At 33.1% G+C, this 23061-nt stretch overlaps 1 protein-coding gene across 3 annotated transcripts in view; it reads left to right on the forward strand.

The window, feature by feature from the left end:
• The window catches only part of LOC112045282 (eyes absent homolog 2), a 50706-nt gene that overhangs the window by 22597 nt on the left and 5048 nt on the right, over positions 1 to 23061 (forward strand). For 2 of the 3 annotated variants that reach the window (XM_024081397.2, XM_024081398.2), the window contains exons 2-13: positions 2469 to 2686; positions 10346 to 10383; positions 15000 to 15337; positions 15867 to 15981; positions 17284 to 17388; positions 17797 to 17944; positions 18399 to 18552; positions 19799 to 19898; positions 20454 to 20625; positions 21590 to 21679; positions 22280 to 22491; positions 22815 to 22937. In XM_024081397.2, the coding sequence (XP_023937165.1) occupies positions 2615 to 2686; positions 10346 to 10383; positions 15000 to 15337; positions 15867 to 15981; positions 17284 to 17388; positions 17797 to 17944; positions 18399 to 18552; positions 19799 to 19898; positions 20454 to 20625; positions 21590 to 21679; positions 22280 to 22491; positions 22815 to 22937 (1667 nt within the window). In that variant the 5' untranslated portion in view covers positions 2469 to 2614. The remainder of the gene's footprint in view (positions 1 to 2468; positions 2687 to 10345; positions 10384 to 14999; positions 15338 to 15866; positions 15982 to 17283; positions 17389 to 17796; positions 17945 to 18398; positions 18553 to 19798; positions 19899 to 20453; positions 20626 to 21589; positions 21680 to 22279; positions 22492 to 22814; positions 22938 to 23061) is intronic. The other variant, XM_024081399.2, reaches the window with a different exon arrangement.

Raw genomic sequence — 23061 nt, forward strand, 5'->3', positions numbered from 1 at the left:
CCCATATCATCATGGTCACCCTAAAATAAATTCCGCGTCACGCAGCGTTGTGTACGCTACTGTAACCCCCCGCCACTTCAAAACTCACCTGTTCTAAACCATTCTATTTTATACACGAAGTAGCTGGGAATGGAACGTTATCGTCATTTAATTCTCTATTTCCAAATTTAAATTTTTCGAAGGAGACAGTAATTGGTACTGACGGGTTCTTTTTTCAAATTTCAAAACCAGAAGTAATTTTTTTCCATTGGTCGTGTTGTCTAAAGAATTACAACTGGTTAAAACCAACTGGAACTGCTTTTTCTTTAAATATAATAATTTATGTAGGCCGTAGGGGTATGGCGGCATAATATTATGAGAACTTTTGGCTCCACCATGATTTACCACAAAATTACTTCACTTGAAATATAACGTTTTATTTGATCATTGAGACCTTCCAAAACCTTCCAAAACCATCGCGGTCCAAACTTACCTATGGTAGGGAGGTAGGAGGATGTGCTGAAAACTTTCTACTTTCATAAAATGAGTAAGGTCATATCACACGCTCATATAGGCTCTGTCAAAAATAAACATAAAAGAGCTCATAACAAACTCAACCAATGTTTTTTTGTAATCTAATGGTCTTATTATTTCCATATCACAATACATAGCTAAGTTGCCAGTTATGCTAGCCATTGACGATCAATTTTTCTCACGTTTCTGCAGCACCCACAGCTTTATCTGATCGTGTGTTGATCGCTGCGTGTTCGTGTGTTGGGTTGTTATAGATAACCACAACACATTGTTATAGATAACCAGCGAACGCCCTCCTTACTCCTGGCCCTCTCGTGAAATCTTTTTCAGTGGACGTCTACTACGAGTAACTATAAAACTACCGGTCTTACTTTAAGTAGTTTTGTACATTTGTACATTAGTTTCTAAGTGTTATTATATTAATTATTTATCTTAAGTGTTAAGTTATTGTTTATTTTTGTTTTTAATGTACAATAAAGTATATTTCTTCTTCTTCTAGTTTTCGAGATTTCGTGATAAAAAATGACCTTTTTCTTTACGGATAATATACTGCAGTTTGCAATGCTTATCCACGCTTTTTTATTGTTTATACATATTACATACGAATATACTTACCTACGAGTACCTACGTAAAAACCCTTGACATTGTAGCCAATAGGTAGGAATCACACTATTCACACTAATATTATTAAGTCGAAATTGTCTGTGAAAAATGTGAATGTTGGTTCCTGCTTTGCGCTGCGGCTACTGAAGTGATTTGACTAAAATTTGGAATGGAAATAGATTTTACTCTGGATTAACACGCTACTTTTCATCCCGGAAAAATCCATGGTTCCCGCGGGATTTGTGACGAAGTCGCGGGCGTCTGCAAGTAGGTATAAGTAAGTCCGCTTGCGTTTTCATTTAGGAAAATTTGTATTCGTTTATTGTATAGTGGGCATAATAAAAAATAGTATGCAACAGAAGCTAGTTAAGACTTACGTACTTATCTTTAAAAAAAATCAATAAAAACCGTTCTCGATTACGTCAAACTCGATTTGACAACTTGATGAACACGTTCCATCGACGTTTGAAATTCGAAAACCGTGTGGGTGGTCCGGGCGTGTAGATTTTTTCTATATATTTTTTTCTTTTGTTTTTATTTTTTCTTTGATGTAGGGCGATGACTAAGCCTTTCGATAGCTAGCCGACGGCGTAGCGTAATGATTGATCATTTTGGCGTGAAATTCGTAACGGATGTCAAATATCTATCGTTTAATCAAAAGTTTTTATTAATTTAGCCGCTTGTGGTTTTTTTATATAGAGTTGTGAATAAGGTGACAAGTGATAGGCTTTTTGTCATTCAAGAGTAGGTACAACAGGTATAGCTAAAATAAATCAGTTGTGCTGGGCGTAAATATAGTTAATGGGCGGAGTTATTTTCCGCTACTTATCGTGAAAAAATTACGACTTTAACCATATTATGGAAAAAAAATTGTAGATATTTTTTTATCTTTTTTTTAAATCTTGAAATCTTTAGTCTTCTGTTCGTTTCAAATTTCAAAATTCGCTAAGTGGTCTTGGTTTACAAGCACTTTTAAAACGTCAAGGTTGACTGTTTGTAGACTCTACCACCAGCACGCTCCGGATTTTTGCCGGCTCCGAAAAAAAGCGGGCAATAAACTCAATAGTAATTGCTCTTTAATCTTCTATACATTCAAATACAATTATTGATAATTTTATTAATTATTTATTCTACTTTAAAAGGTACAATATTAAAAATGCAAATGTTGTATGCCTCGCATATTTTTTATTCGAACAATTCGAATTTCGATGCTGTTTTATCGTCTATTTAGAACCACCAAAAGACAGCATTGTAAGGACTACTAGTAGAAATTAACTAAAAGTTAAAAGTACTAACTAGAAGTTAAACGACGTGTTTAAATAAGTTTTTGTAACTAAACAATCTTTCGTAGGTACAGTGCTATGGATGATGGACGCAAATCCCAAACCAAAGACAAAGACATTGCGTGTGTAAAAACAAAATGACATTTAAACTCTCCCGCCAAAGTGATGTGTGAGTGAACGAATACCGAACGAACGTAATGAACGGTTCGGGAACATGGTGACACTGATGCCCTGTGGGTACCTCGGCGGCGCCTCACCGCGCTGCAATCTGGAACACGAGCCTAAGGTCAGATGCAAAACAACTTATTGCACCATTTCCGAACGTTCTGTTCTTTTTTTAAAATTATTGCACCCTATATTTTATTTATTTAGAGAAATAAATTATATTGCACATTTCTTAGATCCTAGTACATGTACATAGTGTTAGTATATTTATTTTATTAATTTTAGACTTAGATATGTTACATTTTACGAGTAACGCTATATTTTTAGAAATAAGGTACAACAAAACTCACGCTATCATTACTCTGCTATCAGAAAAGTAGAGTAGAGATTCTCATATAGATACCTACGGACTTCATTAATTTTTAGTAAAATACAGAATAATTAATCCGGTTAGATGGTTACGAAAATATAAAATGGTATAGACTCTTTCTTTGATTTCCGATAAGTTTTAAATATGATAAGCTGATTTGCTTCAAGGATTGTAGGGTTCTTTTGCATGTAACATAACCGATAACAGCATGATTTTAAATTAATGACTTATTTAGAATTACCTAATGCTTGAATGCTATTAACCCTGAGTAATCAGAATATAATTCAAATTCTAGTAGTTTACTGAAAAAGGTAGTAAATGTAATTGCTGTTCAAACTAAGTACACGTTAAGTGAATTCCTATTCAGAGAATTTGTGCACTTTGTGATCCAAATTCTGCCAAATAGGACGCTACGCTTCGAAATAGCCATAATAATGGTTGAGCACTATATTAAAAATCGAATTAACAGAAAGTATATAAGGCAAGACCTGAATTTCCTGAATTTCTACTTCCATTTATCACTTTACAAATTGTAATCCCTTAAGTAGGTATTTTGGTCTGACTTCGTTGTAGACAGGCATATTTTAAAAAATAAAGTTTAAAACAAAATTGATGCGTGTAAATTACAAATTATTTTTTTTACAACTTTATTTATCATTCAGGCGGAGTAAATAAAGTTTTGAATTCTTATACGATTTTGAAAATTAAGAATGATGCACGTAGTATATATAGTAAGGAGTTAGTTATCCACATTTACACAGCTATTCAATAACTAATTCGACGCCCTAACAATATCAATTGTACCGTAGGTTCGTAGGTGGTTCCTCGTAAGCAACACCGAATTTTATCGTCCGGATACACACAAACATAAGTGCGGACAAACTGTTTATGTTTTCCAATGTTGAACGGCGTCACATCTCATGTTACCCATTCATACGTTAATCTTTAAAGGCCATTAAAAACTCGTAATACGTCTGTGGTGTCGCTGGCGTACCTACGGGACAGTGCGTCGTTAGCCACTCGATACCAGGCGGTTATGACCGCGTAGAGTTAGTTTTCAGACAAACGACACTCGATCATTTTGAATTTGGAATGCAGGATGGCAGATGATAACGAGGTCAAGAGCGAATAAAAGATGATGGTACATTATTATCGTCCCTTTGCTATAGCTTCTACTTCTAGCGAAAAAGAAAGTAGTTTTATTATATTTTCAGCAAATTGTTACACTTAGGTAAACAGAAAGGATTCAAGATTATAACTATATCAACGCCATAAAATATACTAGGGTCGTTTGTTATATCGGAATGTCATTTTGAAATTAACCTCATTTAAAAGCTGCATTATTCAATAGTACATTTCATTCATTTATTTGCATTCGTTACGATTCTCCGCGTAATTCTGTCGACTATTTTGGAACATGAAGATAATCGAGTATCTTGCAGTGATTAAGAACTTGAAGAAGAAAGGTAAACAAAAGAGATTTATGAAGGCATGCTAAAATCGTATGCTATCGTAAAAAGTGGGTAACGGAGTTCTAACATGATCGTGACAGCGTTCAATATGACCAGGGTAGTGGCCGACGGTAAGTGTCAACCACCGGCAAAACATTCAAAAAATTTGTGACGCGATTTAGTGAACAGAAAGAAAATATCACAAAATTACCATTAAATTTCACTTTTCCAAGGTGTCTGAGCGATGTGTGCCTTTGGCTGCCCTGAATTAAACAAATACGCGATTCCCTGAAGAATTCATTCAGATCCACTGATTTTTTTTTTCTATAAAATTAAGAGGTCAATGATGTAGTCTATGCATTTTTCGAAGGTTTGGATGAAAAAAAATTAGCTTCTGTAGAAGCTTTACCAGGCCAGCAAAAAACGTATCTGGAGCTTTGAAGAGATTATGTTTGAAAATAAATGAACTAAAAAAATATAGCTTTTTTCCTGGTTAGGCAGTGAACTTTCCAAACGTAAACTACATACCAAATGTCACCAATAAACAAATATATAAAAAAAATCGTAGTGGAAGGTAGGTAAGTTTATTATGTCAAGACATCATAAAAGTTAACAGTGTCACAGTTTAACGTCCGAATAAGAAATTCCGATTCCCGGGAAAAACAATGTACCAACAAATAAAAAAAAAAACAACTCAAACCATCGATACACAAGCCACCCAGAGATAACACCAATAAAAACAAATTTGTACAAGTTGATAGCCGCGCACGGGGTCGATTTATCGGGCGAGATGTCTCTCTCGATAGTAGGTACTCCTTAAATTGTTAACATATTCGTTCAAATTCCAAAAGGGCCTAACACATTTCTTTCTTCAACGATCGGTATTGAACATTTTCGCAAGCATACTCAATACAATTGTATATTTCTTCTGAAAAAAGAGACGTCGTCAAAATGACGACTGTGTAAGTACTAAGTTTGTTAATAATGCTTTTCTTGATTTTTTTATCCAAATTCCAAAACGGCTTTACATTTATGACGATGATTTGATAATCAGCTCTATAATAAATCTTGCGAACGGTTACAAAACAAATATTTTTAATTAAATACCTATATTTATTCTAAAAAGTAAAGGCAGTAAAAAAAATGTTTGATGATGATGATTTAGTAGTAGGTACCTCATTTTTGAGTTATAGTGTGTAATATATAGTATAATATATCTACATGGTACAGGTATTATTAACTCGTATAGGTACCTATTAAAGTCGTAGTTTTTTAAAAAGATAACCTGCTCTTGTCTATGCCGTAAAACAAAATATAAGTATTGAGAATAAGTTCATTACTGCAACAAAACAAACTTATAACTCATCTATAATTTCCGAATGATCTAAATAAAAACAAATGCACGTGAAAGGCGCCATTAAAATAAATCACTATTAAAATTGACATTTCACACGATCCAAAAGAATTACCATACACCCATCGAATTAATATAACACCAATAGGTATCTCTCGAATTATCAACGATAACCGAACATAAATATGGCGGACGATAAATTTGAAAATTTATTTCTCGAGGACTCGGGAGCGCGACGGGACGAGACGAGGAGTCCCAAATCGTAAATAAAACGAGATAAAACAATAAACGAATTACGTATAAATAAATAACAGTTTTGTCCGTCGCTTGTTTAGTTTACAGGCTGTTCCGAGATTAATTGGATTTAATATTTTCCTTTACGACCCTCGGGTGTTTTATGTGAGTGTCAACGGAGGACACAATCTGGCGTGTTTTCAATCGATCATAATGATTCAAAAGCTATTTCTTGGATTAAGGGTTTAATAAATTTGAATTATAAGTAAGGTGTTATTTTCTATTAACAAAATAATATTTACTTGTTATGTGTTATAGAAAGTAGAACGCTTTAATAATTATAATATCTAGACAAAATAGTATCTGTTTTGGTTTCAATACAACTGCAGCTGAGGGACATTTTTAACATTTTCTTTGAAAATAAATTGATGCTACTTGTAAGGCTAAAGAATGAATTTCAGTTCTTTTTTCAAAAATCTAAAGCATTACAAGAATCATACATATTTAAAGTTTTCAAGTAAACTAAGGAGCGTTAAGTGAGCTTCTCCTCTTGTTTTTCAATTATCTACCTATGAAACATTTTCGAACAGGTAGAAAACCGAAGAAGACTAATTTCAACTGCCGACAGCTGAAAATATAAATTTTGTTTACAAGAAAACGATACAAAAAAATACAATAAGGAAATTGCCGATTGTCAAAGTCGAACATGACCTCGTACCATAAAATTTAAACGGAATGTATGGAGCAGCCTGTGTAACAAATGATCACGAAGCGCGCGTTGTCGCCGCGTAAAACGTATAAATTAAACCCACTATCTCAAGATCGGCCGGCCTCACACCTCGCGCGTTATGCGAGGGTGATTTACGTTTACTCACACGACATCTCCTTAGAGTTATGTTGTCCTAGTATTTAAACCTCATCTTGTTGTATCTAGGTTTGAACTATTTTGCAACCTCTTTTAAAGAGTAGATCAACTCCTAGTAGGAAAGCTTAAATTGCAAAGTCCAGCCCTTTGACACCTTGTCTGTAGCTATTATTTCCTAATTAACTAAAATTGGTTATATTCTCTTGGTAATTAGAAGGTTTTTTTATATAGGCTTGCGCTTGACTACAATCATGCCTGATGGAAAGCTATGATAAGGTTTAAGATGAAGCGCGCTTGCCTAGAAGGAGCACAAATTGTACGTGTCAGGAAACACAGACGCCGGGAGGGCATTCCACATCTTAGCAGTTCTAATTAGAAACGTTAATGCAAAACGTTTCGTGCGGATTAACTGGATGTCGACAACAAACGAATGAATGCCATTTTTCACGACGTCTTGCTATTCTGTGGTAAATTGGGGATGGAGGATAGAGATAGATTATAAAGTTAAAAAACTGTGCACACAACAGTAACACAAGTATATCTGGTAAAATAACATAGGCGACGGCGACGTTGCGTCGGTATTGTAAACTTTGCATAATGATAAAGGCAAGTGAAAAAGTTTCATCAGTCGAAACAACTATTCAAAATAATTTAAGAAGAAGAAAATCAACGCTTATGCAATTTACCAACATGTACGACTAAATTGATAGCATTAAATGTACGCATTTATGTATTTTGTAGAAAAATCAATATAACTTAAAAACCGTTAAATTTCGATATTTTACTAGACCTTGATGTCAGCTATCGTTGCTACCCTGGATATTGTACCCTGTAAGAGTGTAGAATGTGTCGTGCTATATACGGGTCATCCTGTTAGTGTATATACTAATACGTAAAGCACTAACTTTGCACCCCTATACACGAAAATTAGACACAGAAAGCTTTTTTGAGAAAGGTGAAATTAGCCACAGAAAGCTTTTATTATGTGGTTAAAATTTTAATGGAGAAGAAATGCACAGAGCAAAAAACACAGATATATTTTTCATTTAATTTAAAGGTCGAATTTCGACCACTCGATGACTACTTGTTATGTACTGCATCTATTACATTGACGTATAAAAGATTATTCCATGTCCTTATTCCTCGATCTTTAATGAATAATGACGACTGTAGTTTTATTAGGAATCAATAAAAGGCATCCTTACGTCAAAATGAACAGTTCAATCAAGATATACCTATTAATAGATGGGTGACGTAACAGACGATCATTAATTTTATTCTGCTGGAATGCTGGCATAGTGATTGCAGTGGTTTGCAACTTTATTTAATGGAGGTGGTGGTATTTTACTTTTAATTGTTTATAATTTATTTGAAAAAAAATTGAGAATAGTGTTTTTATACTTAACCTACTTAATTTCTTTAGGCAATCTAACGCAGGCAAAGTAGATAGGTTGCTACATAATAGAAAAACTGTGTGTTTTTTTACTTACGCCAGTCTTTCCATCGACATCGACGTCGATTTAAAAGTACCAGAGTTACATAAACCGTTAGGACGTGAAGGAACTACAAATGATCGACAAAAATGTACTTGGCCTATAGTGTAATCAAAAATGATATCTAAATCGGTTAGAATAGGATTCAATTTATTCTTCGAATACTCACTGATTCCTTTATCAAAAGATTTAAAGAGACACGGTGGCGCCCTCGCGGCTGTGATATAAATTCAGCTTGATTTTATTAATGTTGTTACCGTAATCTTGATCTGAGGTAGACATTTAGAAGTTTTATTATTTATAACTTGAATTTTATCTGAGATCCATCGTAGTTTAGAAAAGTTGAGCACGTTAAACCGTTACTCGTTAACTTGTAATATATTAATTTTGTATGGGAACCTGAATGATTAGCAGTCATTTTAATAACCCATACCCTTGATATATATATATACCCTATACAGTAATTCTATTTAATCTGTGAATAGCAATATAATTTGTGCCCAAATCGTAATTATTATACCTACCTATCATCTGAGTTTGCCTACTTACCTACCTAAGCATTGTTGGCGCTCTTATCGGCAAGTTTAGCACCTTACAGTAGTATCTCGTTCCATGTTGTCATCGGTGTCAGACTTGCTTCACTCTATGAAGGCTGAAAGTTTTTTATCCCATGTTCCTACTATAGGAAAATATAGTAACCAATTATGGACTTGGAAGGTAGCGGGTTTTAAGGATCCAGATTCTCAATTGTCCAAATATAAAACGTCATACCTACAACGTACCTAAGCGTATTACGTAATACTTTGAAGAGCCGATGGACGTTGTGGTCTAAATTGCTGGAATGGCGACCCCGCACTAGAAAACGCAATGTTGGTCGACCCCTCAGCAGGTGGACTGACGACATCAAACGAGTAGCAGGGATTCGCTAGATGCAGGGCCTGACAAAGGGTACAAAAGCTAACGCTTCGAAGCGTTTGTAATTTTAGAAAAAGGAATAAAGTGCCACATGGCTGCAAAAGGTCCATATCCTGATGATGACGGAATACGATATTTATGGTAGAAACATAGGCTAACAAACTTTTAGCCCTTGTAAAATTACCTGTGTGTGGGTAGGTACCGCAGGCTATTTAGTCCATCAAGATTACAAACAACAATGCTCTACCGTACAATGAGTGACACAGGATTTCGTAGAAAACTAACAGAAGTTTGTAAGTAAAGAATTTTTGAAATCGGTCCAGGCGTCTTTGAGTAATCGGTGTACATACATAAAAAAAAAAAAAAAAATACCGACCGAATTGAGAACCTCCTCCTTTTTGAAGTCGGTTAAAAATTACGCTTCTATTGACGTGCAGATGATGTAAACAGCAGCGCTGTGACTGCGTTCGTTTCCATGGCAACTTCGTTGTTAGTGACATTTTAATTTATGCATTCTATAGACTTAAAGTTAAAATTCGAATAAGACGTGTTAAAGGCGAAAGGTCATCGACGAGTATGAATTAGTGGGTAGGATAAATATGGACCCCGCCTCGTCATGATACTTACTCTTAGGCAGAATTGATTTTTAGATCCCAAAAGAAGCGATTGTTTACATTACATATAAAATCATGGTGATTTATTAACACTAAAAACTTAAAATTAAAGTTACGAGGATTCTAAAAATGTCTCAATTTAGCTACACTGCAAGGCCAGGGCTTCCTCCATAAATCTCCGTAAGTAGATTTATGGAGGAAGCCCTGGCCTTGAAAAAAATAATATAGCCTACGTTACTCGCTGATAATGTTTTCCATTGGTGATGGAATATTAAAGCCAATCCAGCCATTTGAGATATTACGAGTAGCTGGATAAAACAGACACAATTTTAAAAATATTTTGTTTTGATTAATTAGACGTACCTACTGTAAATATACATACTTTCGTAATATATGCATTTAATGAAAGCTGTTAATTTAAAATTACTTTATACTATTATTTTATATTTTATTTTATAAATAAGTATATTTTTTGTTGTTATAGGCAAAGCGATCCCGGCCGGACGCGGGCACTGATGTACGGTAAGTTATTTTCAATTTTTACATAATAACTAGCTGACGCCGCGCTGTTTTACCCGCGTGGTTCCTGTTCCCTTAGGAGTATGGAGATAACATTTATCCTATAGCCTTCCTCGATAAATGAGCTATCTAACACTAAGAGAATTATTCAAATCAGACCAGTAGTCCCTGAGATTAGCGCGTTCAAACAAACAAACTCTTTAGCTTTATTATATTAGTATAGATTTTATTCTATTACCTCTCCATTAGGTGCCTAATTAACTAAAAGAATAAATATATATATTTTTTGTTATAACAACAACAACTGGAGGTAAGGATTCAAAGATTCAATTCGATACTAAATCTAATAAATAACACAATCATTTAATAAATAATGTTGGTCGAAGCTTGTTGCTATTAAACTGAATGAAATGGCTAATATTTAAAGGTATACTGTATTAAAATGTAGTAACACTTTATTTTCAAGAAACCATCAATGTATCATTTTGTGTCGAATGCTCGTTCCAAGTTTAAATTATTTCTTAACATTTGCATGTCCGTAATGTTGGCAATTTTGATTGTCAGTTGCTCGTGTCGTTTCGCGCCTTATTTTATAGCTGCGTTCAGTTTAAATGTCTTTTGGCTGGAACCCATTACAAAATTATAGTGCAGAATATATTGTTTATAATGTGGTTAGTGAAATAAATGTGTTTATTTCGCATGTAACTTATTTAAAAATATACCCGAATATAAGTAATATTATAGTAAGCACTGCAACATTTCCAATATTGGTATTTCTTTTTACATCTAAATAAAATTATTCCTTAACTTGTGGTTCTACTCGTATTTGATAATATAAATACAATGTTTATTAAACGCGTATCCTTAAACTACTTGACTTAAATAAACAAATATTACGTAGGTACTTCACGTTTCCACTTTATCGGTTCTTAATAAAACTGTTTCAAAATAGTACGCAGCCTCTTTCATATCATAATAAAAAGGGTCCTTAATCTCCATGTAATCCCTGTATTGTCGATACACAATTGCCGTGAAAAGAGCTACTTAGTGAATTCCCGAATGGGACACTCCCTTTATCAAGAGCTTCACAAATTATCACGCCCCGATCAAAGGAAGTGATTCGAACGCACAATAGGTTTTGAGTTACAGCGTGTCGATTTTGGAACTCATGTTGAAGATGTTCAGCAAGTTTATTGTGTCCCAAATCCGAAATCTACCAAATATTATTTTTTGATTTTCTGCTTAGGGCATCACAATAATCATTTAGGAATATTTACGAATATAGTATAAGCATTTAGGTATACCTACTCTTTTATAATAAACTGCTTGTAAATTAGACGAACTTTACGTAGTAATGCGTTTGTTGATATAAAAAAGTTAATAAATTTAAAATTACAAAGCGATAAAGAAAAGAAAATAGTTCGGAGCTTTTAACGAGCGTGCATTCCAATTCAGATGACACATTTGTTGGGTTAATTAGTGGTTAACACGACGTTCCACAAGTTTTTAAGGATTCAAAAGCTATTTATCTAAAACGGCAGTAAGATGTTTGTGTGTATAATAATAAATCATTTTTTACGCAATTCCGTTCCGTTACGTGTTATGATTTTCTTACGTTTTGACAGACAGGATTTTAGATATCGTATGACGCGATGTTAGATGTTCAGTGTAGTCTATTTTCATTTTATTTTTTCATCTTGTGATCTATGACAAGTTTTGTAGTTGTTAAAAATATTCCTAGCAATATATAACTGGTATCATTTTTGAAAATAAATTTATCAAAGATCATATTTAATTATTTCCCTTACCACAATTCATACACTATTTTGTTATTTTTATATTATGTTTCACAGCTCATATAACATACTGCAAATAACATTTTATACAGCAATATATTCACAACTATAATAAAAATTATATTGTATTCAATTAAAAATAAAATTATAGTGCTTATATCGACTAATAATAATTATTAGTAGGTTTTATAACCCTTTTATTCGGGCTTCCCAAATCTTGGCAAAGGAATAGTCTTTGTGTAGTCACAAAAAATATGCAATTAATAGAAAAACTTCAAGTCAAACTCAAACGGTTGACACGTGGAAGCCAAATGGCGGTTTCAATAGGGTCCTTGGTACAGTAGTTTTAGGGATCCATAACTGAAATTAGATTTTAAGATTAGCTAAAGTACTTATATTGTCGACGCTTAAATTTCAAACTGATGAAAAATAAACGCAAGAAACTTGGTTAAAGTGTGTCAAAAGGATAAAGTTTTATATCTTCTAAAGCCAAACTCGATGTGCAATGTTTTGTGGGATGGAAATCAATAACCGTTGTATTTGTCTTTTGCACTAAAGGAATAATTTAGTTTCGAAGAAAAAAATATAAATTCATTATTTGAATTTGAAACTTATCAAACTATTAGGTAATAGCCGACAAAGGCCGCAAAATGAAGTCAGTATTAAAATACTGGTATTAGTTATGTTGTATGCACAATATTATTATGCTTAAATATCATTATCCTTTGGGCCAAGTGCTTTTAGAGACGTGCTTTTAGAGACGGGCTTTTTGACGAGGCGAAAGCTGATCTATGACTCCGAATGTTGACATAAATTTACAAGTTATTAAATTTTTTATATTAATGACTTATGCTTAATATATAAAATTGAATTGTAAAAAATCCAACTTGAACTCATACAGAACCCTTGACTGTATACCGGCAAACAATATGCTCTTATTATTTTTTCTTTACGGCCGGAGTGTGCCGGGCATTATGCCCTTGTCAGAGGGCAGTGAGAGAGTTTATTGTTTTCCTTACATGCGCCTGTATTGGATTAGTTGAAATAATAGTCTGCATTAATTTAAGACAAAGAAGTTTTAAATATAAAAATAATTTGTAAAAATGAAGGTACTATGCTCTAATTCCTTTTAGTTTACTTTCAAATGAAGTAAAAGGAATGAACACTTTAAAGTTATACCTACGAAGTAAACTTCCATATCATAGAATTTTGCATAAATATCATAGAAACATAGAAGGTATTCTAAACAGACATCAAAATTCATGGCGCAGAACATAAAACTAAAAATGTGACAACTAAATCATCGCACCATATGGATTGTCATTCTTTACACTAGGCCGGCCAACTATCAAAACCTTTGAAGTCTTTTGTTAGACAATTTTAAAAACAGTTTTACGATGACTACTGCAAGTAAAAGACTCAGTGAAAAGAGCCGAAACATTAAAAAAAGCTTTCAATTAAAAAGATAGTGACAATGCTGCCAACATTTAACAGCGATTCCGCTCCGGAGAGTTCTTTTGATATACGATAGTGTTGTTTGAAGGCAACTCTTGAAGTGGCGGCAAAAAGCAAAGTGACACTTGAAAAAGGCGCGAACTAATATAAACAAGGGTTCTTTTTTCTAGACAAAGCCCGTGGTGTTCAACCTCTTGGCCATCTGATTAATATGTTATAAATACGCATTGTGTAATTGATGATGACTGCGGAACAGCCTGTTTCCTCTCTAAAACAGCCCACAAAGTCAGTTAAAACTATATTTAATAATTACGTCGCTGTATGTTAATGACATATAGTCAAATGAATAATTGATAACTATTAATCACGCTCGTAATTCGCCATAAAACTAATATTTGAACCGCAATAAAACAGTTTGTATAAAATAAAAAAAGTTGTCATATCGAGCTATTAGTATTCATTTGCATAAATTATATTAATTTGATTACGTAAATTATTACACATATTGAGGTGCGGCGAAGTTTTTATAATTTTTAATTATAGATTGTTCGGAAAATTGCCATGATTTAAGATCAATATTATAACTAATAATAAAATACTAACAAAATAAAAGAGTTACGTATAGTACCTATACGTATGTGGTATTTTTATGCTCTAAGATCAATAATGTTACGTAAAAAAAAATATAATTATTTACAGTAACACTGCATCATTTTGGCACGTAAATGAGAACAGGATTCCATTAATCGCCATCCCACTTCAGTTCCTGACGCAATGACGTCATCTCCAGCTGTCATGTGTGACAGAGAGGGAGTTGATTAAACGGCGCAAGCACGTTCACAGGCGTTGATAACAAGCTAAATTAATCAGAACACGTGTAAACATTTTGTTAGATAAATCCAGTCAGTACATTATAATGAGATATGAGGGGTCTGCTACAGAGGCATCTGCTATTTGATTTTGGTGATTAGTTTTTATGGTTTATAATTTAAAATAAACAACCCATGATTTACAGTTGGAAATCGTATCTTAATTGGTACAATCTTTTTTATTAGTATCACGAAACATAGCCCTATAAAAGGTTTAAATAGAGACATTTATAATACGTAGCGACACTACGTCATAGCGTTTTTTACAAATGCTCTAAAAGTTGTTTGTTTTCCTTCTTTCCGCCTCCTTCCGAAATGAAGACGTTTAAGATAAGTGATTGTTTAAAAAAAGACGCGTCTTTCTAAACAACGGAGCTGGTTAATGGATTTTTTATTTTCCAATTCTGTGTTAAACTGAGGGTGTTTACTTTTGGCAGCTTTACCGATAACCGCTTTTAGAATTGTTTCCTTTTTAAACGTTTATTTTTCTTGGTTCAAGGTTATCAGGCGAAGTCAACACAAGTCCTTGCGAATCCGAATCAACGTCAGACTCACCGCCTTCACTACTTCAGGACGCAACACTACCAGCTCTTCTAGTATCGGGATCTACGACGCTGTTTCAAAACACAAATACATCAACGAATACTGCATTAAGTCTGACGTCTGTAGATAATCTTGGCTTACCAAGCTCAGAAGTAGAAAGTTGTAGTATAACGAACGGATGCGCGACGAGCTCGTCACTAGCCGGTCTGGCTTTACCCTTGACGTCGACCGGTGGATTGTGTTCGACGACATCATCGTCAGCGGTTGCTTGGTTGATGAATGAGGATAGCACGGGTAAGAGAACATATTCATAATAATTGGAAACGCTCTGGATAAATAATGATTATGATTATATTATCATTATTATTCCATGATCAATCTACCCATACATATTATAATGCGAAACTGACTCTGATTTTCTACTCATCTTGTAATTAGATTTTGTTTGTACTCAAGCAGTCAAAAATTTTCATGAATTTTTGGTTTTAACAAACCTTCTTTGTATAAAAATTTCATTTAATTTGCTAGGACGTTCAATTCAAAAGAATCAACCACTTTATCAGTATTGATTAGAGCCAAAATAAAACCAATTATTAATCCATTTTTATTAATTAGCATAACATAATGTAGGATTAGGTGCATAAACAGGAATATACAGATAATTCTAATCAGAAACTTGCAATTTATATTGGATCCATATTATAGTACAGTTTTGAAGATGCAGAATTGCGATTGTTTATTTTGCTATACCTATAGACAAAGTTTACGAAAAAATTAAGGCCTAATAATAAAAAAAAATGTTAATTACTATTGTTTAATAAAGGAGGTGGTGTTAAGAGCGAGGTGCGAAGCCCGGGGCTTTGCGAAGCAGACGTGGCTCTTTACGGCGAAACGTTACCATACGACCAGTCCACACTGTCCTACCAGTATTATAATAGGTAAGAGAGATAAATATCTTAACATTCCATGGATTCACCGCGCAGGTGCCGGGTCCAACGCGTGGTAGGGAGAAAAACTCCGAGCAAAGTCCAAGACTTGTGACTGACTACTGGATGAAGGGTTAAGGAATTCCTTGATGATCGATCAACACTCCCCTTCTCTGCTCGTGTTAAAGCATTCTTAATCTAACGTAAATAATATTAAGTTTAACAATAATCTTAATTTATAGAAATACTCTACTTTAGTATAAAATTCAATAGGAATAATAGAAGTTTTATTACAAGACATTCAGTCATATGGTAAGTTCCTACCTAAAGAATCTTATCGCTTCGTAACTATACAATATTTTTACAAAACATAAACCAATGGACCTTTTAAGTAGATGAAGATTATTTATTATAAGCTTTATTATAAGATTAAAGCTTCATTTACTAGAATAAACTTTTTACTTGAATAAACAAAGTATTTGCATTATGACTACAGTAACGATTATAATTATGATTGTTTGTTACTGAAACAAGCAACAAAAAAGATGAAAAAAATGGGATATAATACAAATTACAAAATAATCTTGTATCCTATCCTCCTCCTCCTAATCCTTGTAGTAATATACTCCTACTCGTATTTAATTTAATAAACGAGTATGAATCGAACAGTCTTCATGAAATCAGTTTTGTTGTAAGTACATATAGTTAGTTTGGAAAGACTAATAAGATTTGTTAAATGTTCCTATTAGGCCAGCCTTAATGGATGTGTAACCGCAATCCAATAATAAAAGAGGTTAACGAACGTTATAGGATTTGACGGAAGCCTGACGGTTTATCGAAAATTAATGACCTAAGCTACAAAAATTACTTTAATTAATAAATTTATTAATACAAAACGTAACGTGACAATATTAAAACACTAAAACTAACTATACTACTAGTAGATATACTGTTAGTCTTGATACTTTTTATGTCCGTCATTAATAAGAATATATATATAAGAAATCGAAATTGGAAGTAAATACAAAAAATATGAACTATGTTTAAGGGACACTGGCAGAAATTCTAAATCTACTTGTGTTTTTTTTTTTTATAATTTGTACATTTATAGGTAAAAAGTCAATCCAATAATCAAAAATAATCATGTTGAGCTAGAGGTTTTTAAATAGCTGTTTATAAAAATGGCATTTGAATATTTTAGATCAATAACTATTTTACATCTACCAAAATCAGAGTTTTTATTTTCTTGTACCGAGGTCTTGAATTTAATATATATAATTTTATTTTTGCATAAATAAGCTTCTAATTTCCCAGTATGCAACAGTATGGGAGCGGCGGCACGGCATCGTCATACGTCGGCTCGACCCTGTACAACCAACCCTACGCCGCATACCCGCCAGCGCACAACGCTAATAACAGGTATAAAACGAATTATACAAGTAATGATATTATGGATACCTCAATAAAACAAGAATTGTTTAGATCACATCGCTATTAAATTTGTTAAAAAATCTAGTGTCGAACATAAGTTAGGCTAAGCCATAAATAATCTAGAGAAAATTCTTTTTTGGAGATTATAAATTTCGGAGATTAGAGTACGCAAACTTGTAGGTAGTAATAATTATAACTACCTACGTACATAAGTAATTAATACCCAAACCAAATACAAAAGTAACACTAATATACAAACTGTTGCATTTATATATGTGGGAATTAATAAAAATACCTATTTAATTGAAATGTAATTATAGATTACTTGAATTTAAAAAAAAAGTTAGTGGAAATATACATTCAGTGCCTACTTAAACATTCATTATTGTTTTACAGGTCGTCGTGCAAAGCGACGCCGACGTATCTTAGCTATGGTGTAGGCAGCATGGGTACCGTACCTAGCAACTTCGCCACGCAACCTTCACCATACGGCTATCCTTCTTACAATAGTGGTTTGACGCAATCCTTTCCGAACAGTCAACAGGTATAGTTTATTTTACTGTCTATTACATAAATGTCTTAGTGTCCTACAGCGGGACTATTGAATTTTTATTTATAATTTTTTTTATTACATTTTATTTTGTATTCGCATAGTTTTTTTTAATTATACCCAATATTTGGATAGTAATTCGAAATTACAAAATATTGTTAATTTGTGCGTTAAAATTGTGGTTTTAATAGAAATATAAATACTCTTATTGCGAAGACTGGGTTATTTTATCTCATTAAGTACCTCAATTCCCAATGGTATATTAATATATTACAGTAGTAGTAGTATACGTATTATTATAAAGTCATTCCAGTTATCAAAACCTGCATACCTTGTAAAATTATATTATTGGGTACCCCACCCACCTCTTAGTTGGCGCAACTATTTTTCATCTAATTCACTAAAAGTTTGCATCAAATAAAAAAAAAACCTATTCATTATTTAACAGGACTACAGTAGTTACACGACGGGTTACGCGGACCACAGTGTAGCACAATATGGCGGTTACTACGCCACCCCCAGTTACTCACCCTATGTGAGCTCACCGAGTAGTAGTGGCAGTGCTGGACATACTTCTTACCATCTCGGAGGCACTTTATCAGGTATTTTCAGTTTTTTAAAAATTTGATTACAATTTTTGTTTATAACTTGGTAGTTTAAAACAAAAATTGTGATTAAATTTTCTTGTTTTACTCATACATTTTTCTTAATTATTTCAAATTTTCCGGAATTTCGAAAGTTGGTTGTTTAATTTTATAAAAAAAACATACGCGTAGAGTTTTGTTTTAAGTCGGTTAAAAATAACGATACTTGCAACATCCAATAAAATGAACTGCAAGATGTTCCTATCTTGAACGCATCCAAATCATTCAATGACAATCATACCTCGTAGGAATATATTATCTATACAATTTTTGAGTTATCTTTGGGCATTTCTTTAAATCTGTGGATTTGATTTTGAAATTGACATGCGAGTTTTTGACAGTTGACATTTCTTTGTTTACTATGATGACTTGTTGCTGTAGAAAAATAATTTGGTTATTTAAAATAATTTATGATTAATGAATAATTGCAATGACTATAAACGAATCAAGAAGTTGTAAAAATTAAACCTGTTAACCCTTCCTGTAACTTTCTTTTATGATAATAATAATTATGAATAAAGAAAATGAAGAATTAAATTCCAGCAAACGTAAGCGAGAAAATAGTGAAAATGATGATGTACAAAGATATTATGACGATAATTCGGATTATTGGCCGGACTCCGAGAGTGATAATGGTGATTAGTTATTACTAAGAATATTATTAATATAAGTACTTTAGGAATTATAACCTTGTTATTATTGTAATACTACTAAAGATGTTACCACTTTACTATAGTGCTAGAAAGCTCTGGTATAAACCAGATCATTTTGGCAGTATATTTTCTACTTAATAACTTGAGTAAGACAATGACCAACACATTTGTTTATAGTTTGGGACTGATCTCAGATCAACAATACCACAAAAGAAAAATCTTAATATCCTAAACATTATATGACAAAGCTACCACTGAACCAACTTTGTGTAATGTGAAAGAAGAGTAATTTGTCATGTGACTTATTTAAAACAGTATATAGTAGTAAATCTGTTTCCTGTATCACATTCATAAAGATTGTGACTTTCCAAATCAAATCAAATCTAAGTAAAAATAATTATGACAACATACGTAAAAGATAAAAAACGATTATAATTTAATGTTCGAAACAATCTACAATTTGATTTCATGATTATCCAAATATCCTACAACACAGTTACAGTTAGTTTAATTAACAAATAGCCTAATTTAAGTATTTTTTTCTCTTACAGAGTCTCCCTCATCAATGTTGCCAACTTTAACTGATACTCCTCTTTCTCCAATCAAAAACGAAGTGCATGCTGCTAGTCGGAGATGTAGAGAAAATTCTGGGTAAGGATACATTGATAATATAAAAGTATAGATAATAGATTTTTTTTATTGCAGCCTTATTATTTTTTGATAAATTGATAATCACTTTTTTCCTTAGTAGGAAGCTACATTATACAGTAACATAAGCAAAATTTTATCCTTGTATTCCCATGGGAAGAGGAGCTACACAAGTCAAACTGTGGGGTTTCTGCTACTTAACTAAATCCATGTTAAATTCATTTCTACATTTAATAAACTTAGATTTGAAAATATTAAAATGCTGCAAAAGTGAGTTTATTTGTTACGCTTTCACAGCTAAACTGCTGAATTGATTTTAAAATTTCTTTCACAATTGACAAGTGACCAGCAAGAGATTTAGCGTTCTGGTACAATGTTGTGTAGAAACTGACAGGGAATGTGGATTTTCATCCTCGTCCTAACAACTTAGCCCACTTCCATCTAAGATTGCATCTTACCATCCGGTGAGATTGTAGTCAAGGGCTAACTTGTAAAGATTAAAAAATATGTTTGTATGTATTTTGTAGAATTTTTAATAAATATTACAATTATTTACAGTGAGGGCACAGCAACTAGATCAAGGGGGCGAGGGAGACGGAACACATCCTCATCACCGGCACAACATGTTCCTGAACCGGCCACTGATAGGGTTTTTATATGGGATCTTGATGAAACTATCATCATTTTCCATACTCTACTCACTGGCACATACGCAACTAAATATAATAAGGTAAGCTTAACATTATCAACAGACTGTTTTTTTCATAATTCATGGAAAAGTTATTTAAACATTTTTTTTTCCTTTTTTTTTGTTCTATTATCCTCATGCAATCAGTCGTCAGACTATGAGCAGAGGTGTTGTAATGAAATTTAGCGGTTAAAAGCAATCTTCTCCAGTGGGAGCAGCTCCATGTAAAAGTCATATATGGCTATCAATTTTAACAATTAATATTTAATTGTCTACAATGTTCTGAGCTGTGTTCAAGAAGTGTAAAAACTAACATACATAAAGCTAGGAGCTAAATTTGGATCACTTTTTGCTGTGATTTTGTTGGCATACATCTAATAGTATATCTTTGTTGCCAACACCATAACATGTAGGTATAGTATAAATTGGCTTATGCTTCCAAAAAAATCTTTTATGTACTAAATTACATTGTGATTTGTGAAGAAATGAGTAGTAGTGTAAGAAATAAATCAGAAAGTATATTATGATAAATAAGCCATGCTCCTCCCATAGCAGCATGCTACCATCTTATAGCAGTCGTCCACAGGTCTGCATCATATGTATTGTACGGATTGCATCCAATTTTATTTACCGTAAAATTAAAAGCCGATTTGATGTGATGCATCCGATATGCACAATGCAATTCTGTGGATGCCTGCCATAAGGCTGCCATATTTGGCCATTTCACATCAGCTGAAACAGCAATCGATGTTAATAAGTTTATTCTGCAAAAAGAAAATTTTCAGCTCAGCACAAATTAATAAATTTTAAAGTCACTTAATCCATATTGCTGAGTTTGTGAATTATTTTATTTTCAAACAGAAATAAGTACAAAGAGATAATCACTGGTTACCAATGTGTCATTGTTTTAAGTTTTTCATTTTAATCATCATTTATAATTTTTCTACTTATTCAACTTTTCAGCCTTTGATTATTAAATTTTAAACTATAAATCTAATTGTTACAGGATACCCAACAGATAGTGCAATTAGGTTTTAGAATGGAAGAACTAATATACAGTTTATGTGATATGCATTTTTTCTTCAATGATGTTGAGGTAATTAATTATTGTTTTTGTCCCTCTAGTTTAACATAAGTAGCTATAATATGTACCAAACTTTAAAATTTGCTTTAAAGTTACAACATTCCAAATTTATTATAGCCCTGCTGAAGCAGTAAATGTTTTTACACACTGCCATAAACCTCATGCTCAGAGCAGACTAAGTTTTGTATGTATTATATAAATTTTATTTACTTGTATGTTACAATGCTAAGGAAATTCATCACTATAAGAAGTTTAGTATGTGTAATCTAAATCAGGGTCTTCCTCATTATACTGGTGTCTTCTGAATGTGTTATTACAATTACAATGGATGTAGCATTGTGTATACATCCTTAGTAGGCCTAGCATGCGTCTACAACATATCTTGTGAAGAGAAAATGTCGACCAATAGCAGCAGAGTTGTCCCAGTCCCAAGCAACAAAACATAGAGTATGTTTTGTTGCTTAGATCCGGTTTAGAACTATAAGTATCATTTTGTGGCGCGCATTTAAAACCTACAGGAGAAGTCATTGACTGCTCAAAACAAAATCAATTATTCACTATTCAAACCTTCTGCAAAGTAACACCTGCCTATATTCAATGTTTTATTTAAAGGACTGTGACCAGGAGCACATAGACGCGGTGGCGGCGGATGACAACGGGCAAGACCTGTCAGCGTACAACTTCGCCTCCGACGGATTCCACGCGGGCGCCGCACCTAACACCGGCTTATGCGCGCCTGGTGTACGCGGCGGAGTCGACTGGATGAGGAAACTAGCCTTTAGATACAGAAAAATTAAAGACACCTACAATAATTATAGAAATAGGTGTGTATTTGTTTTTAGTTAACAAAAGTTTTTGATTGCTCGTCTTTATTTTTTGCTTCGCTTATGGTTTTAATTGTATGAGTATGGTTCAAAACATAGACACTAGGTAATCTGTGTGCGAAACTGTCTAGGAGTTGTTGCTTAGCAACAGGTTCTTGTTAATTGGGTTTGATGTCACAGGCCCTGTGTATCACAAAATAATTTAACAATGGGTTTCTGTTATACTGACTTTCCTAAAATGGAATAACTCTACAAGGTATTCAAGTTTATCTGATAATATTTGAATTATTACAGTAATAATTATACTCTATGTTTTATTACAGTGTCGGAGGTCTCTTGGGTCCAGCAAAACGAGAGCAATGGCTCCAGCTTCGCGCCGAGTTAGAACAAGCCACTGACAACTGGCTCACACTTGCGTGCAAATGTCTCAATATGATCAACTCAAGGTAGATATCTAATATTAATAGATAGATTAATGTGTAGTAAAAAATAACAGATACAGTACATAAAAATGAAAAAAAAAATACAATTAAAAATTTTGCAAAATCATTATCAGAAATTTCTTTCATC

The sequence above is a fragment of the Bicyclus anynana genome, chromosome 2, assembly GCF_947172395.1.
Source record: "Bicyclus anynana chromosome 2, ilBicAnyn1.1, whole genome shotgun sequence".
In the NCBI taxonomy this organism is placed as follows: domain Eukaryota; kingdom Metazoa; phylum Arthropoda; class Insecta; order Lepidoptera; family Nymphalidae; genus Bicyclus; species Bicyclus anynana.